Consider the following 16990-nt stretch of genomic DNA (forward strand, 5'->3'; position numbering starts at 1 on the left):
AAATCTCAGAATCATATTTAACTCTTCTTTCTCTCACATGCCACATCCAGTCCATCAGGAAATTCTGTATCTCCATCTTAGAAATATATCCAGAATCCAGTAACTTCCCACCTTATTCCAAGCCACCATCATCTCGTGCCTGGATTACGAAAAGTCACCTCTAATTAGTCTCCCTGCTTCTGACCTTGCCTTCCTAATTGTCATTCTCCACAGGGATAACAGAATGCTCCGTAAAACTGAAAATAGCACCCCCATCATTGTCAATACTCCTTAACCTACTTCAAAAAATTTCCTTAACCCACTTCATTTTCTTTACAGCATTTAATCGCCAGCATTTATTGTTTACCTCCCTCAACTGAATATGACTGCCATAATGATGGGGACTTTGTTCACTAGATGTATCCAAGCACCTAGAACAGTGTCACAATAGTTGTTAAATAAATGAATGAAAGAAGAACAGATATTATTCTGGCAAGCAGAAATTGGGGTCAGGGAGAGGGTAGAGAAGCCAAAAGTGTATCAAGTGAAGGAAATATCAGCAAAAGTCTTCCATGAAAGCAGAGAAGTGCAGGGCATGTTCAAGACCAATCGAGATAGAATATGAGGCATATCTGCAGCTGCGGTGGGGGTTAAGAGTGGCAATACAAGTTGGATCAATGCCAGATCAAAGAATTTGTATCTAATTCAATAAACAACTAGGAAAAGTAGAATCTAAGATTTTCTTTTTTTTAGATGGAGTCTGGCTCTGTCACTGAAGTGCAGTGGTGCAATCTCGACTCACTGCAACCTCCGCCTCCCAGGTTCAAGCGATTCTCCTGCCTCAGCCTCCTAAGTAGCTAAGATTACAGGCACCCGCCACCACACCCAGCTTATTTTTTGTAGTCTTAGTAGAGACAGGGTTTTCCCATGTTGGCCAGGCTGGTCTCAAACTCCTGACCTCAGGTGATCCACCAGTCTCAGCCTTCCAAAGTGCTGGGATTACAGGCATGAGCCACCGCACCTGGCCCCTACTTAAAATTTGAGGCAAGAAGTATCCAGTTTTATTTTAGATAGATCAAAATTAGCAGATAAAACATGCAACTACTTATTGAGGGAAAAGGTAAAAGTCTGTTTTGATTTGGTTTTTTTTTGAGACACCGTCTCACTCTGTGGCCCAGGTTGGAGTGCAATGACATGATTATGGATTACTACTCACTGTGGCCTCGACCTCCCAAGGTTCAGGTGATCCTCCTGCCTCAGCCCCCAAGCAGCTGGGAATACAAGCACGCGCCATCACACCCGGCTAATTTTTGTGTTTTTGCGTCACCATGCCTGATCAAAAGTTTCTTTAAACAACTGATAATAAGCAGTGTAATAGATTCAGTAATACTAACAGCCCTTAAACTGTTAGAATACAACACAAACATTTAACTCATCTCTAAATCAATTATCTCATTTAATTTCCCACTTAAATCATTTCTTAAGCTTTTAATTCAGCTAGAATAAAAAAGTACACGAGATAAAAAAAAAAGTCACTGTATTGTATAGGAAAAAAAAGGTGCAAAGAACCTTCCACCATCGGCCATGGCTCATTTACTCACCATCTGACTGTCTACTTGGTTATATTGAGAGCTCCTTGAAGACAAGGGGCTCATTCTTTTTTTTTTTTTTTTTGAGACGGAGTCTCGTGCCCAGGCTGGAGTGCAGTGGCCGGATCTCAGCTCACTGCAAGCTCTGCCTCTTGGGTTCACGCCATTCTCCTGCCTCAGCCTCCCGAGTAGCTGGGACTACAGGCGCCCGCCAAATCGCCCGGCTAGTTTTTTGTATTTTTTAGTAGAGACGGGGTTTCACGGTGTTAGCCAGGATGGTCTCGATCTCCTGACCTCATGATCCGCCCATCTCGGCCTCCCAAAGTGCTGGGATTACAGGCTTGAGCCACCGCGCCCGGCCAGACAAGGGGCTCAATTCTTACTCCTTTACCTCTCCAGCACTTACTGCAAGGAAAGTGTTCAATTGATGTTTGCTTCTATTATGATTCCCTATACTGTGCTCAACTGTTCCTAGGCAAAGACTGGTTTCTTATTATACTTCAACTATAAAATGGACATATCTTACCTATTACATAGATATTGAAGGAAGAAATTAATACTGAAAAATAACTTTCATTTTTAGAATAGATTTCTCCTAAAGAGCACAAGAGGAGGATCTACCTTCAAACCATTTAATCAACATCCATTCTAGGTGATGGCACATTTCATGTCATACTTTCATGACATGCTTTCTTCCACCAAAGATCAAATGTTCTAAGGAAGATATAGGCAAAATCTGAGTTTCTTTTGTAAAACCTAAATAAATTTTCTTTAAACCAACTTACTTAATTCAACACACATTACATATCAGATCAGCCCTCATTCTTCACTCATTCAAGTATTCTGTCATGAACAGCATTAAAATATTATATATAAATTCTCATTAATAATTCATGCAAGCAAAAATAAAAATAAATAAATAATTCATACAAGATTATAAAAAAAGACTAAGGGCCGGGCACAGTGGCTCACGTCTGTAATCCCAGCACTTTGGGAGACCAAGGTGGGCAGATCATCAGAGGTCAGGAGTTCGAGATCAGCCTGGCGAACAATGGCAAAACCCTGTCTCTACTAAAAATACAAAAATAAGCCAGGTATGGTGGTGCATGTCTCTAATCCCAGCTACTCGGGAGGCTGAGGCAAGAGAATCGCTTGAAGCAGGAGGTGGAGGTTGCAGTGAGCCAAGATTGCACCACTGCACTCCAGCCTGGGCGACAGAGTGAGACTCTGCCTCAAAAAAAAAAATTATCCGGGTGTGGTGGCAGGCGCCTGTAATTCCAGCTACTTGGGAGGCTGAGGCAGGAGAATCGCTCGAACCCGTGAGGCAGAGGTTGCAGTGAGCTGAGATTGCACCACTGCACTCCAGCTGGAGAGGAAGAGGAAGAGGAAGAGGAAGAGGAAGAAGAGGAAGAGGAAGAAGAAGGAGGAGGAGGAGGAGGAGGAGGAGGAGGAGAAAAAAGACTAGGAGATACAATAGCAACTATTTCTAGTCAAGGGGTTATAAGTAATTTTTACTTTATTTATGCTTTTCTACTGTTTTCTAAGTTGTCTAGAGTAAATACATATAGCTTTTATAACTGGAAAAAAGACGCTTTTTTAAAAAGAGCATAATTTACACAATGAATATACTAGAAAGCAGAAAGGAAATGACATTACCTTTTCAAACTTAGGACCAATATTTAAACTAAAACAGAGAAAGGCTAAATAGGGCTGGGCACAGTGGCTCATGCCTATAATCCCAGCACTTTGAGAGGCTGAGGCGGGAGAATTGCTTGAGTCCTGGAGTTTGAGACCCGCCTGGGCAACACTGAGAAACCCCATTTCTACAAAAAGCAGCCAGGCATAGTGGCGCGTGCCTGTGGTCCCAGCTACTTGGAAGGCTGAGGCAAGAGGATCACTTGAGCCCAGGAGATTGGGGTTGCAGTGAGCTGTGACTGTACCAGCCTGGGCCCCTAGAGCAAGACTGTGCCTCAAAAAAAAAAAAAAGAAAGAAAGAAAGAAAGAGAAAAGATAAAAGAAGGAAAGAAAAAGAAAAAATTTCATTTCAGTCTTGGGTGCTGTTATATAAGGTCAAGGCTTAAATTTAATTTCTTAAGTCTAATCACCTTCTTTTTTTCCTGATTAGTCTGTTTTCACAGCTACCACTTTTTCCATTTTCCTAGGTAGCACAATAATCTAGTTTGGTTCACCTTTAGTTTTTTTATAGAGACAGGGTCTCACTGTGTTGCTCAGGCTGGTCTCGAACTACTGGGCTCAAATGATCGTCCTGCCCCAGGCTCTCAAAGAGCTGGGGTTACAGGCGTGTGCCACCACACCCGGCCCACCTTTAGTTTTTAATGAATATTCAGTCTTGTAATCCACCACCTGTTCTCCACTTCCAAAATAAAGTAACTGGTTGTTAGCAGAAGAAAACATGCAGAGAATTTACAAATCCTTAAAAGTTCTTAAGGCCAAGTGCAGTGGCTCATGCCTGTAATCCCAGCACTTTGGGAGACCAAGGCAGGCAGATCACCTGAGGTCAAGAGTTCAAGACCAGCCTGCCCAACATGGTGAAACCCCATCTCTACTAAAAATACAAAAACTAGGCCAGGCACGGTGGCTCACGCCTGTAATCCCAGCACTTTGGGAGACTGAAGTGGGCAGATCACCTGAGGTCGGGAGTTCAAGACCTGCCTGACCAAAACGGAAAAACCCCCGTCTCTACTAAAAATACAAAATTAGCCAGGTGTGGTGGTGCATGTCTGTCATCTCAGCTACTTGGGAGGCTGAGGCACGAGAATCGCTTAAACCTGGGAGGCGGAGGTTGCGGTGAGCAGAGATCATGCCATTGCACTCCAGCCTGGGAAACCAGAGTGAAACTCCATCTCAAAAAAAAAAAAAAAAAAACCAGCCAGACATGGTGGTGGGTGTCTATAATCCCAGCTACCCAGGAGGCTGAGGCAGGAGAATCACTTGAACCCTGGAGGCAGAGGTTGCAGTGAGCCAAGATCACGCCACTGCACTCCAGTCTGGGTGACAGAGTCCATTTCAAAAAAAAAAAAAGTTCTTAATTACCTCAGCTTTCATCTGATTATTTGGTTTTGTATTCGCCAAATTTCTTCAGATTCTCTATTTTCTTCTCCCACATACACAAATAAATAGCTATGCTGCACAGTGGTAAAATTCAATACTTAAGTTATTACATGTGACTGACATTTTTACAACTCTATTATAATAAGAATGAAATCTTTTCATAAGAATGAGTTATTCACATGTAAGTTGGAAGTAATAATTTTGTTACAAAAAAAGAAAAAGAAAACCTGTCATATTCCTAGCTTATTTCAGCTCCAAGAAACAGCTTGTATTTCAACTTCAAGAAAAGCAAAGACACCTACAAAAGGATGCTTAAAGGTACCAAATATATGCATGTTGCACTCAGGTCCATTCCTGGCCCTGGTTCTAATAGTTACTTGTTCAAAACATTAATGTTAGCTGAGTGCGGTGGCTCACACCTATAATCCCAGCACTTTAGGAGGCTAAGGCAGGCGGATCCCGAGGTCAAGAGATCGAGACCATCCTGGCCAACATGGTGAAATCCCGTCTCTACTAAAAAATACGAAAAATTAGCTGGGTGTGGTGGCACGTGCCTATAGTCCCATCTACTCAGGAGACTGAGGCAGGAGAATCGCTTGAAACCTGGAGGCAGAGGTTGCGGTGAGCCAAGATCACGCCACTGCACTCCAGTCCAGGCAACAAGAGCAAAACTCTGTCTCAAAAATAATAATAATAATAATAATGTTAAAATTTAAGATACTCTTAGTCTACATTTGATACAATTTCCAAATACAGTATTATTTATCTGCATTAAGTTGTCACTTTCATAAATTAGACTCATACATTATCCTGGCTTTTTTTCTTTAATTTTGTTTTTGTGGTTTTATTTTAAATAAAGGAAATAAAAGAAACCATATATGGCTAATTATACGGATAGTTCTTTTTTTTTTTTTTTTAAAGAGACAGGATCTCCATCTGTCACCCAGGTCAGAGTGCAGTGGCACAATCATAGGTCACTGTAGCCTCGAACTTCTAGACTCAAGTGATCCTCCGGCCTCAGCCTGCCAAAGCTAGGTCTAGAGGTACTCACAACCACCACCACACCAGACTAATTTTTTTTTTTTTAATTTTTAATTTTTTTTTTTTTTTGAGACACTCTGTCGCCCAGGCTGGAGTGCCGTGGTGTGATCTCGGCTCACTGCAACCTCCGTCTCCCAGGTTCAAGAGATTCTCCTGCCTCAGCCTCCTGAGTAGGTAGGATTACAGGCGTGTACCACCATGCCCAGCTAATTTTTGTGTTTTTAGTAGACACGGGGCCGGGAGTGGTGACTCACACCTGTAATCCCAGCACTTTGGGAGGCCGAGGCGGGCAGATCATGAGGTCAGGAGTTCAAGACAAGCCTGACCAACATGGTGAAACCCTATCTCTACTAAAAATACAAAAATTTAGTTTTTATAGAGATGAGGTCTCACCATTTTGCCCAGGCTATAATTTTATTTTATTTTTTGAGACGGAATATTTCTCCGTTGCCCAGGCTGGAGTGCAGTGGCACAATCTCAACTCACTGCAACCTTCGCCTCCTGGATTCAAGCAATTCTCCTGCCTCAGCCTCCCGAGTAGCTGGGATTACGGGTTCCCACAACCACACCCAGCTAATTTTTGTATTTTTAGTAGAGACAGGGATTCACCATGTTGGCCAGGCTGGCCTCAAACTCCTAACCTCGGGTGATCCGCCCACCTCGGTCTCCCAAAGTGCTGGGATTACAGGTGTGAGTCACTGCAGCAGGCCTATGATTGTTATTTCTTATATCTTATACCAATATCTGGAACTGACCACTGAGAGATAAGAGGCAAGTCTTGAAATAAACAATATAATTAAAAGCCACAAGAAAATTCACCAGCCGATGCCCTAAATTACATTTACATGTCTTAAATCATCCTTGGACAATAGGTAACCATGACCTAATGTTACTTTCCTTCAGAAAGTCCCTTTCCATTCTCTAAACAAGCATCTAAAATGGGCAAACCCATCCTAGCTTACTCCTCTACTTGACCAAAATCTTAACTCATGCCTTAATCACACTTCCCATCCTGCCTAACACATTTTCCTTTTATGGACTCACAATTCCCTATTCAGGAGACATCAGAACACTGAGGCTCCACAGCTCTAATGAAACAGGAAGCAGGAAAGGATGGCTCACCATCCTTACTTACTGGCTTCTAGGCACCTCTGCAGGCATCTTCCCAACCAACTGTGACTTTTCGTGACAGCCAGGTTCTTCTCCCAATTGCCTCTTTCCTATCATTATTCATACTGTGTTAAGCTTTTCATGTGCTCAGTCTCCTAGGCTCAAAGCCTCCTGCATCTTCCCCATTCTAGGCTCCTTTCTCACAGGTTTTTACATTAAACCAAAATCATCAACTTTGGCCTTTGCCAAAAGCAGCATTGTTAGGTCTTCAGGAACAGCTCAGGAAAAAAAGTTACAATAATAGGTTTTCATTAACTTCATACTTTACATTCATTTCTGTCTCCTGAATTCACCCCCCGCCCCCAGAAACCTCAAATGAATGGCAAATTTAGATTCAAGGTAATATTGTCTGAATATTGAGTTAGTTTTTGTTAATTACTAGAACAAAGTTTTCAGCATCGTTTCCTATAGAAAATTTACTTCATTTTTTCTGTTTGAAAAAACAAAGATGGGGGGAGGTTTGAAGCCTACCCTTGAAAAATATAAAGAATTCCCACTTTAAACTGTCAAACAGTCCGTCTGTACAATCCATTTGCACCTTTCCAAGTGCCACTGAAAAGTTATTGAATAGAGAGCAATCCAAAAAAATAGGAAAGTATGGGGAGAATGAAAAAGGCTAGGAAAATGTATACATTAACAAAAACCCGTTAGGTTTTAAAAGTCTCTTCTTCAACTTTTTTTTTTTTTTTTTTTTTGAGGCGGAGTCTCGCTCTGTCGCCCGGACTGGAGTGCAGTGGCCGGATCTCAGCTCACTGCAAGCTCCGCCTCCCGGGTTTACGCCATTCTCCTGCCTCAGCCTCCCGAGTAGCTGGGACTACAGGCGCCCGCCACCTCACCCGGCTAGTTTTTGTATTTTTAGTAGAGACGGAGTTTCACCGTGTTAGCCAGGATGGTCTCGATCTCCTGACCTCGTGATCCGCCCGTCTCAGCCTCCCAAAGTGCTGGGATTACAGGCTTGAGCCACCGCGCCTGGCCTCTTCAACTTTTAAATAACCTGTCTCCCTGGCACTACAGATCTGAATCACTCCTGGTTCCTTCTTAGGTATCAATCTACCAATTGTTTCCTGCATAGTTTCCAAATGATGTCAAAACTCACATTCCCATTCTTGGCTATTCCAAATCCACCTATTCACCTCCTTTTTTCAAGGTCAAGTTTAAGCCTCCTTCCATCTTTCCCCATATCTCCTAGCCCAACTTAATGTGAGCCACACTTGACTCTTTAAGCATGGACCATCTTGTGTTTTCTTTCCAATAAAATTTGTAAACAGTAAGAAATTCACTGTTTAATAATTTCTTACATCTTCCATAGTACTTAACTCAGTATTAGCACTTAGTTCATGCCGGTACATTCTTTAAGTCATAGCTAATAATAACTAGAAGAGACCTTAGTGATCTAGCCCAAGCCCTTCTTTCATACCTTGCTTATACAAAGTATTCTTGACACTAAGGATTCCACTATTTACTTCTTTTAAAACAGTGATTCTTAGCCTTGGTTTAGGAATTTCCAGAAAAAAAAGCCTCACATTATAATTTTTACTGTAATTTCAAGGATTTACAGAACCCCCTGATCCTACTAACAGAGCCTACATTTAAAAATAATATACTATTATCGATGACAAAAGGTGCTTACTCGGTGTCAAGCACTCTTCCTAAAGCTTTACATAGGATGGTATACGGTTAGACCACGCTTGCCAGCCTCTCTTACAGATGAAGCTATGTGATTAAGTTCTCTCCAGTAGAATGTGACCAGAAGTAACAGGTAGAACTTCTGAGCTGCAGCCCTCAAGATGCGCTTCCTCCATATTTTCCACCCCCCACTGGCAGCAGACAGTACTTGTCAGCCACCAACTTTGACACCTCAGAAGAGGACAATGCTCTGGGCGTTAGTGGACAAATAAGCTAGAAAGAGCCCAGGTCCCTTAATGACTGTGAGGAGGAAAGCCACTCTAACATCGAAGACATTCTCCTGGACTGAAGGGTAAGAAATAAATTTCCATCTTATTTGAACCATTGTTGGTGGGGAGATAACTTATTACAGCAACTTAAACTACCCTAACTAATATGCATAGATTAACAGTTTTAATCCCCTCAGTAACCATATAAAACTATTATTATTATTATTATTATTATTATCCTGATATTAGAAGTTAGGAAACTGAAGCACTGAGAGCTTAAAAACTTGCCTGACACACTAGAAGCCAGATTCAAGTCAAGCAGTCTGGCTCCAGAGTCCATGCACATTAGGAACCTCTGCCAAATATCTCAAAAGAAACAGACTCTTATGTGTTATGCCACCCTGCACCAGATTAACTTTTTACAACCACCACCCCAATCCCAGCAGCTTGGTGACTACTTGCTGTCCCAATTCACAGTGGCATGGCAACAAGTTTATTCCAGCCCATAAAATTTCAGCCCATAAAACTGAACTCTGCAAAGGGATTAATTTCTGTTTTCTGGTTTGCTTGTTTTTGAGACAGAGTCTTGCTCTTGTCCCTCAGGCTGGAGTTCAATGGCACAATCACGGCTCACTGCAACTTCTGCCTCCCGGGTTCAAGCGATTCTCCTGCCTCAGCCTCCCGAGTAGCTGGGATTATAGGCAGCCGCCACCGCGCCTGGCTAATTTTTGTATTTTTAGTAGAGATGGGGTTTCACCATGTTGGCCAGGCTGGATGGAGAAACCCCGTCTCTACTACTCTCATTTGTGGTTCAAAAGTTGATATTTAGTTTTACCCAAACAAAAATCCTGGTTCCCCAAATTCTGGACATAGCCAACAAGAAACACTAGTAAATATATAAAAGACTGGTGCGGTGGCTCACGCCTGTAATCCCAGCACTTTGGGAGGCCAAAGCAGGCGGATCACTAGGTCAGGAGTTCAAGACCAGCCTGGCCAACACAGTGAAACCCCACCTCTACTAGAAGTACAAATTAGCTCCCCATCTCTACCAAAAATACAAAAAATTAGCTGGCCATGGTGGCAGGTGCCTGCAATCCCAGCTACTCGGGAGTCTGCAGCAGGAGAATCGCTTGAACTCAGGAGGCAGAGGTTGCAGTGAGCCAAGATTGTGCCACTGCACTCCAGCCCAGGTAACAGTGTGAGACTCCATCTCAAAAAAAAAAACACTGGAAGTATTAAATAATGGGAAAAAAAAGATGTGAGTAGATAAAATTACATTGGGTTTGGAGACTGGAGGCTAGAGAAAACAGGATGAAGAACCATGTTCTAACACTGCAACCATCGGGATCTCAGTAAGTGGTTTCTAATTCCAAAGCATGGTAGAGACATACATTGACAACAAAATGCTCGAAAACAGATTTCTCTGAAAGAAGGGAGCAATCTCATTTCAAACATTTGGCATCCTCTTAAGTTGCAGGCACTCTGAATCATATGCACACCCCATCCCCAAGAAATTTACTGTCGGCCGGGCGCGGTGGCTCAAGCCTGTAATCCCAGCACTTTGGGAGGCCGAGACGGGCGGATCACGAGGTCAGGAGATCGAGACCATCCTGGCTAATACGGCGAAACCCGTCTCTACTAAAAAATACAAAAAACTAGCGGGCGACGAGGCGGGCGCCTGTAGTCCCAGCTACTCGGGAGGCTGAGACAGGAGAATGGCGTGAACCGGGAGGCGGAGCTTGCAGTGAGCTGAGAGCCGGCCACTGCACTCCAGCCTGGGCGGCAGAGCAAGACTCCGTCTCAAAAAAAAAAAAAAAAAAAAAAAAAAAAAAAAAAAAAAGAAATTTACTGTCTATCTAGTAGGGGAGATCTGCATATAAATATATATTCATATAAAAATTAAACACAACTAGCATTTATTTGCCTACTATGTACTAGACATTGTTCTAAGATTGTTGCATACTACATATATTAATTTATCCCATAGGACTGTTCTACTAATATCCCAACTGTGCAGATGTGGCATAGAGAGGTTTAAGTAATGTATCCTGGGATACACAATTAGTAACTGGACATATTGGATTAGAAACCCAGGCAGTAGGCCAGATGCGGTGGCTCATGCCTGCAATCCTAGCACTTTGGGAGGCCGAGACAGGCAGATCACCTGAGGTCAGGAGTTCGAGACAAGCCTGACCAACATGGAGAAACCCCGTCTCTACTAAAAATACAAAATTAGCCAGGCATGGTGGCGCACGCCTGTAGTCCCACTCAGGAGGGTGAGGGGCAACAAGAGTGAAACAAGAAAGAAAGGAAGGAAGGAAGGAAGGAAGGAAGGAGAGAGAGAGGAGAGAGAGAGAGAAGGGAGGGAGAGAGAGGAGGGAGGGAGGGAGAGAGAGAGGAGGGAGAGAGAGAGAGGAGGGAGGGAGGGAGAGAGAGAGAGAAAGGGGGAGGGGGGAGAGAGTAGGGGAGAGAAGGAGGGAGAGGGAGGGAGAGGGAGGGAGAGGGAGGGAGAGGGAGGGAGAGGGAGGGGAGGGAGGGAGAGAGAGGAGGGAGGGAGAGAGGGAGAAGGGGAGAGAGAGGGGGGGGGGGGGGAGAGAGAGAGAGAGAGAGAGAGGAGAGAGAGAGAGAGAGAGAGAGAAACAAACCCAGGCAGTAGTCAGATTATAAGGGACCTTATGCCCTTGCTAAAAGGTCTGAAATATACCGTATCTGGGCCAGATGCAGTGGCTCACGCCTGTAATCCCAGCACTTTGGGAGGCTGAGGCAGGCGGATCACGAGTTCAGGAGAACGAGAACATCCTGGCTAACATGGTGAAACCCCGTCTCTACTAAAAAAATACAAAATAATTAGCCAGGTGTGGTGGCAGGCGCCTGTAGTTCCAGCTACTCGGGAGGCTGAGGCAGGAGAATGGTGTGGACTCAGGGAGCGGAGTTTGCAATGAGGTGAGATCGCGCCCCTGCACTCCAGCCTGGGCGACAGAGCGAGACTCTGTCTCAAAAAAAAAGAAAAAAGAAATATACCGTATCTGTTGGTGGTTCCCAGCTGGAAATATATACACCTACAGGCTCCTCTGGGTGGAGCAGAGAGCAACTCCACTGTTGAGGATGACTGCCACTGCAAGCCTTTTTTTTTTTTTTTTTCTCCTTGAGATAGGGTCTTGCTCTGTCACCCAGATTGGAGTGCAGGCGCATGATCATAAGCTCACTGCAGCTTCAAATTCCTGGGCTCAAGCAATCCTCCCACCCTCAGCCTCTAGGGCTAGGGCTATGGGCATGGGCCACCAGGCCCAGCTTAGTTACTTACTTATTTGTTTAGAGACAGGGTCTCACCCAAGCTGGAGTGCAGTGGCATGATCACGGCTCACAGCAACCTCTGCTTCCCAGGCTAAAGGAATCCTCCCACCTCAGCTAGGACCACAGGCATGTATCACCACACCCAGCCAATTTTTTGTATTTTTTGTAGAGACAGGGTGCCCAGGTTGCCCAGGCTGGTCTCAAACTCCTGAGCTCAAGAGATCTGCCTGCTTCAGCCTCCCAAAGTACTGGGGTTACAGGCATGAGCCACTGTGCCTGACGATCTTTTAAATAGTTTTTGTAGAGACAGGGTTTCACCATGTTGCCCAGGCTGATCTAGAACTCCTGCACTCAAGAGATTCATCCTCCTTGGCCTCCTAAAGTGCTAGGATTACAGGAGTGAGCCATCACAGCCCAAGTGCCTTTTTTACTTTTGGGAGGGCATCCTATCTATCCTCTAGATGTTGAGATTAAAACAAAACAAAAACAAAACAAAAAAACCATCCTGCTGTTATATAGATGGCAGTTAATGGGCTCATGGGCGGACAACTCCAAAAACTACTCACAGGGAAGAAAATGTAGCTGTGAGTTCAGTCACACTATTTGAGAAGGTGTTCATCTCGCACTCTTAAATGTAAAGCTCAGTGCTAGACAGGTAGGCTCAAAGCCCCATTACATCCCTTGGCCTTCCCCCAGCACCACCACCAAATTTCTAATTTCTATACATGCTATGTGCTTCAACTGTAAATAGTTTTCTTCTACAAACTCAGATACCTTTTGGCAGGTTAACACTGTTCAGCATACCACACTGGACAACCACAGCCTCTGCACACTCACTACTTCTTTTGCTTTTTTTTTAATTTTTATTTTTTGAGATGGAGTCTCACTCTGTCACCCAGGCTGGAGTGCAGTGGCACCATCTCGGCTCACTGCACCGCCTCCAGGGTTCAAGCAGTTCTCCTGCCTCAAGTCTCTCAAATAGCTGGGATTACAGCCATGCGCCACTGTGTGTGGCTAATTTTTGTATTTTTAGTAGAAATGGGGTTTCGCCATGTTGGCCAGGCTGGTTTCAACCTCAAGTGATCTACCCCCCTCCACCTCCTAAATGGCTGGGATTACAGGAGTGAGCCACCACACCGGGCCCACTGCTTTCAAAATAACTATATTTACGAGGGTATTTCCCCCATTTGCATTTCCCACACATAGGTTTTGAGAAGAGAACAAGAATGCCCTTTACCACATTTTACCTGTCCTTTTTTTCCCTTTCGAACAAACTGGTCTAGGGGCCAAGCACAGAGGCTGAAGCCTGTAATCCCAGCACTTTGGGAGGCCAAGGCGGGCATATCACTGAAGGTCAGGAGTTTGAGACCAGCCTGGCCAACATGGTGAAACCCGGTCTCTACTAAAAATACAAAAATCAGCCAGGCGTGGTGGTGCATGCCTGTAATCCCAGCTCCTCAGGAGGCTAAGGCAGAAGAATCACTTGGACCCGAGAGGCAGAGGGTGCATGCAGTGAGCCGAGATCGCGCCACTGCACCCAGCCAGGGAGACAGAGTGAGACACCATCTCAAAAACAAACAAACTGATCTATATCAGTGCAAAGTTTTGCTATGTTGAATCACTGGGTAGCAGAAAACATTTCACAAATGAGATAAATAAGGCTTAAAGAGTGAAAACTACCTAGGGTAACCCAACCAAGGAGTAAAGAACTATGACTTGAACCCTGATTCTCTGCCAGCAAGCCCAATGAGAAAGGCTTACAACTAGTGGTGAAAAACAGAAAGGGTATGCAAGTGACTCAAGTTTGGAAAACTGCACCACACCCCTCTATTCTAACTGAAAGATGAAATTAATAGTAAGCAGGGCATTAAGCACTGATCTTCCTAATTCAGATACTTCTTTTTTCTTGTCTTCTTTGATTAGCTCCTCCAATAGAATGCTAAATAGAGCCGTAACTGATAATAGCTTTATCTTTTTTTTTTTTGAGACTGAGTCTCTGTCGCCCAGACTGGAGTGCAGTGGCTTGATCTCGGCTCACTCCAACCTTCGCCTCCCGGGTTCCAGCGATTCTCATGCCTCAGCCTCCCGAGTAGCTGGGCCCACCACCATGCCCACCTAATTTTTTCATTTTTAGTAGAGATAGGGTTTCACCCTGTTGGTCAGGCTGGTCTCAAACTCCTGGCCTCAAGTGATCTCCCCATCTCAGCCTCCCAAAATGCTACAGGTGTGAGCCACCTCGCCCAGCCCGATAGTAGCTTTATCTTATTCTAACACTGTTCTAAAGTTTCACCATTGAGTATCATGTTGTACAGATTATTCATGATGCACTTTTTTTTAGTTTATGGAAATTCCTTCTTATTCCTCAGTAAAATTTTTTAAACTCATCTCTGGTCCACTCGTTTCCCTTCTCAATGCTGCTTTCCACCCACCACCCTTCCTTTCTTTTTTTTTTTTTTTTTTTTTTGAGAGGGAGTATTGCTCTGTTGCCCAGGCTGGAGTGCAGTGGCACAATCTCGGCTCACCACAACCTCTGCCTCCCGGGTTCAAGCAATTCTCCTGCCTCAGCCTCCCGAGTAGCTGGGAATACAGGCGCCCGCCACCACGCCCAGCTAATTTCTGTATTTTTAGTAGAGATGGGGTTTCACCATGTTGGCCAGGATGGTCTCGATCTCCTGACCTCGTGATCTGCCCGCCTCAGCCTCCCAAAGTGCTGGGATTACAGGCGTGACCACAGCGCCTGGCCTCCTTCCTTTCTTATATTTCAGGTTCCTTCCTAAGTACTGTATCTGCCACTCAAAGTAACTGAAACTCTTTGATATTTTGGGGGTTCTATACCTGTCTGCTGTTTCAGTTACCTGGACCAAAAAAAAAATCGAAAATTGACAATTGAAAGAAAATCCTGAGGCAAACATTGTTTCAATCACTACTGAAGACTGCAGAAGTAACTGCAGATTATTTCTTCTCTCCATCTCTTTTGTTTGAGACAAGGTCTTGTTCTGTCTCCAAGGCTGGAGTGCAGTGGTGCGACATGGGCTCACTGCAGCCTCGACCTCCCAGGCTCGAGCGATTCTCCCACCGCAGCCTCCAGAGCAGTACAGGCGAGCAACATCGCTCCCAGCTAATTTTTGCATTTTTTTGTAGAGACGGGGTTTCGCCATCTTGTTCAGGCTGGACTCGAACTTTTGAACTCAAGTAATCCTCCCACCTCGGCCTCCGAAAGTGCTGCAATTACAGGCGTGAGCCACCGCGCCCTGCCCTTCTCCATCTCTTAAACACACCCTGAAATGTCCTTTCTTTAAAGTAAAAACTCGAACTCGGGGGGAAAAAAGAACCCAATAGTTCTAGATGACCATTTACTTTCCAGTATGTTGCCTAGCTCTGAATGAGCCTGGCTTTTTAAGTCGCTGGAAGAATCTCAAAGTGTTTTTTTAAGTTTTGAAGGAAGGAGCTGGATCCAGATGTTTGTATCTTCGACTCTCTTTGGCTAAAATGAAAAGTATTAAAGAGAAAAGGAAAGGAAGAGGGATAGTATGTGTAAGCAAATAAGTTCCAGGACATGAAAGCTGAAGACACAAGAAGGGAAAACCAACCCTTTAAAGCCCAAGCAAGTTAAGAATTCTCTCCCTCAATTTCTTTCAAAACAAAAGGGCACACACAATCCTTCCCGAAGCAGCAACGCCGGGGGGAGAAGCCAAAATTGTTGCATCATACAGAACACTCCGCGCTTGAGAAACGAGAAAGCCAATAAATGCCCAAGACAGAAAACCACAAGTTGGGAATCTCGGTCTTTTCCGAAGGTCCAAGAGCACCTGCTCGTTAGTAAATTTGTTTAAGATTGCATCGAAAATTAAAGTTTCCGTTTCAGATCAGTGGGGAGCAAATGTTTTTTCAAAAAAGCGTTCAAAGAAGTTCGTCTGAAAGCTCATCGGGCGGCGGACCGCAGGTCGGGCTCCGGGCGGCGGCGGAGCGGAGCGCTGGGGAGCGGGTGGGGCCGGGCCCCCGCGCCCGGGCGGGGGTGGTGACAGGACCCGCGCGCGCCCGGCGCTGGGGCCCCGGAGCAGGCAAGTCCCGCCTGCGGGCTCTTCCCGACCCACCCGGGCGCGGGACGCTGGTCCGGCGTCCGCCAGAGCCCGCGCGGTTGGAGACGGTGGCCGCTGCCCGGGTCCCCACCCTGGACCCCTCCACGGGCCCTCGGAGGCGGGAAGGCGCCGGCGGCCCCCAGACAATGGGCCGGGGACGCGGGAGCCTGCAGAGGGACGGGTGCTGGCGCCGAGCGGGGGCGCCTCGGGACGCCTCTCCCCGCAGCCGGGAGGGCGGCGGGGTCTCGGCCGGGCGGGACAGCGAGGCGAGCGCTCACCTTGACGAAGAGCTCGATGAGGGGCTCTTTGTCCTCCTCCTTCAGCCCATTCAGCGGCATCGACAACGCCATGGCCGGCTCGGCTGCGCTCCGCCAACAGCGACGGCTGCTGCTGCTGCTTCTGCTCCGGGACTGCTCCGGCTGCCGGTTCCCGCCGCGCTGCTCGCTGGACTGTCCGGCGTCGAGCTGGCCACAGTTTCAGCTCCTCAGCACCGCCCCACGCCCCGCGCGCGACTCTGAGGCAGCCGCAGCCCGAGCTGCTTCAAACGGCGGGGCGGGGCGCCGGGGGCGGGGCCTCGGGCTGTAGGCGGGGCCAAGGCGCGGCGCCTCGGGACTCTCAGGGGAAAATAAGGCGGCAGGAGCACGGGGGCGTGGCCTCGGACGGGGAAGGCGGTGGGACAGCTCCGGAGCCCACGAAAGGACCACTGCGACGCCTCGAAGCTGGTAGGAGGCGTGGCCTGTGCGGAGGGCGGGGCTTTGGTGGGCGGTACAAAGCGCAGGCTCGGGCGGGGGGGACCCGGGTACGCCTCTCGAGGGGGCCGGCGGGCGGGAGGGCGCGGGGGGGGCGCGGCGGGGAGGAATTCCCCAGGGGC

General features: G+C 46.2%; 1 protein-coding gene across 1 annotated transcript in view; it reads right to left on the reverse strand.

Annotated features, from left to right (window-relative positions):
- Positions 1–16755, reverse strand: part of CLIC4 (chloride intracellular channel 4) — a 101386-nt gene extending 84631 nt beyond the window's left edge. Inside the window, exon 1 of the mRNA XM_033227770.1 lies at positions 16398–16755. Within this exon, the coding sequence (XP_033083661.1) occupies positions 16398–16469 (72 nt within the window). The 5' untranslated portion in view covers positions 16470–16755. The remainder of the gene's footprint in view (positions 1–16397) is intronic.
- Positions 16756–16990: the final 235 nt, after the last annotated feature.

The sequence above is a fragment of the Trachypithecus francoisi genome, unplaced genomic scaffold, assembly GCF_009764315.1.
Source record: "Trachypithecus francoisi isolate TF-2019V2 unplaced genomic scaffold, Tfra_2.0 Lachesis_group12, whole genome shotgun sequence".
NCBI classification, from domain to species: Eukaryota; Metazoa; Chordata; class Mammalia; order Primates; family Cercopithecidae; genus Trachypithecus; species Trachypithecus francoisi.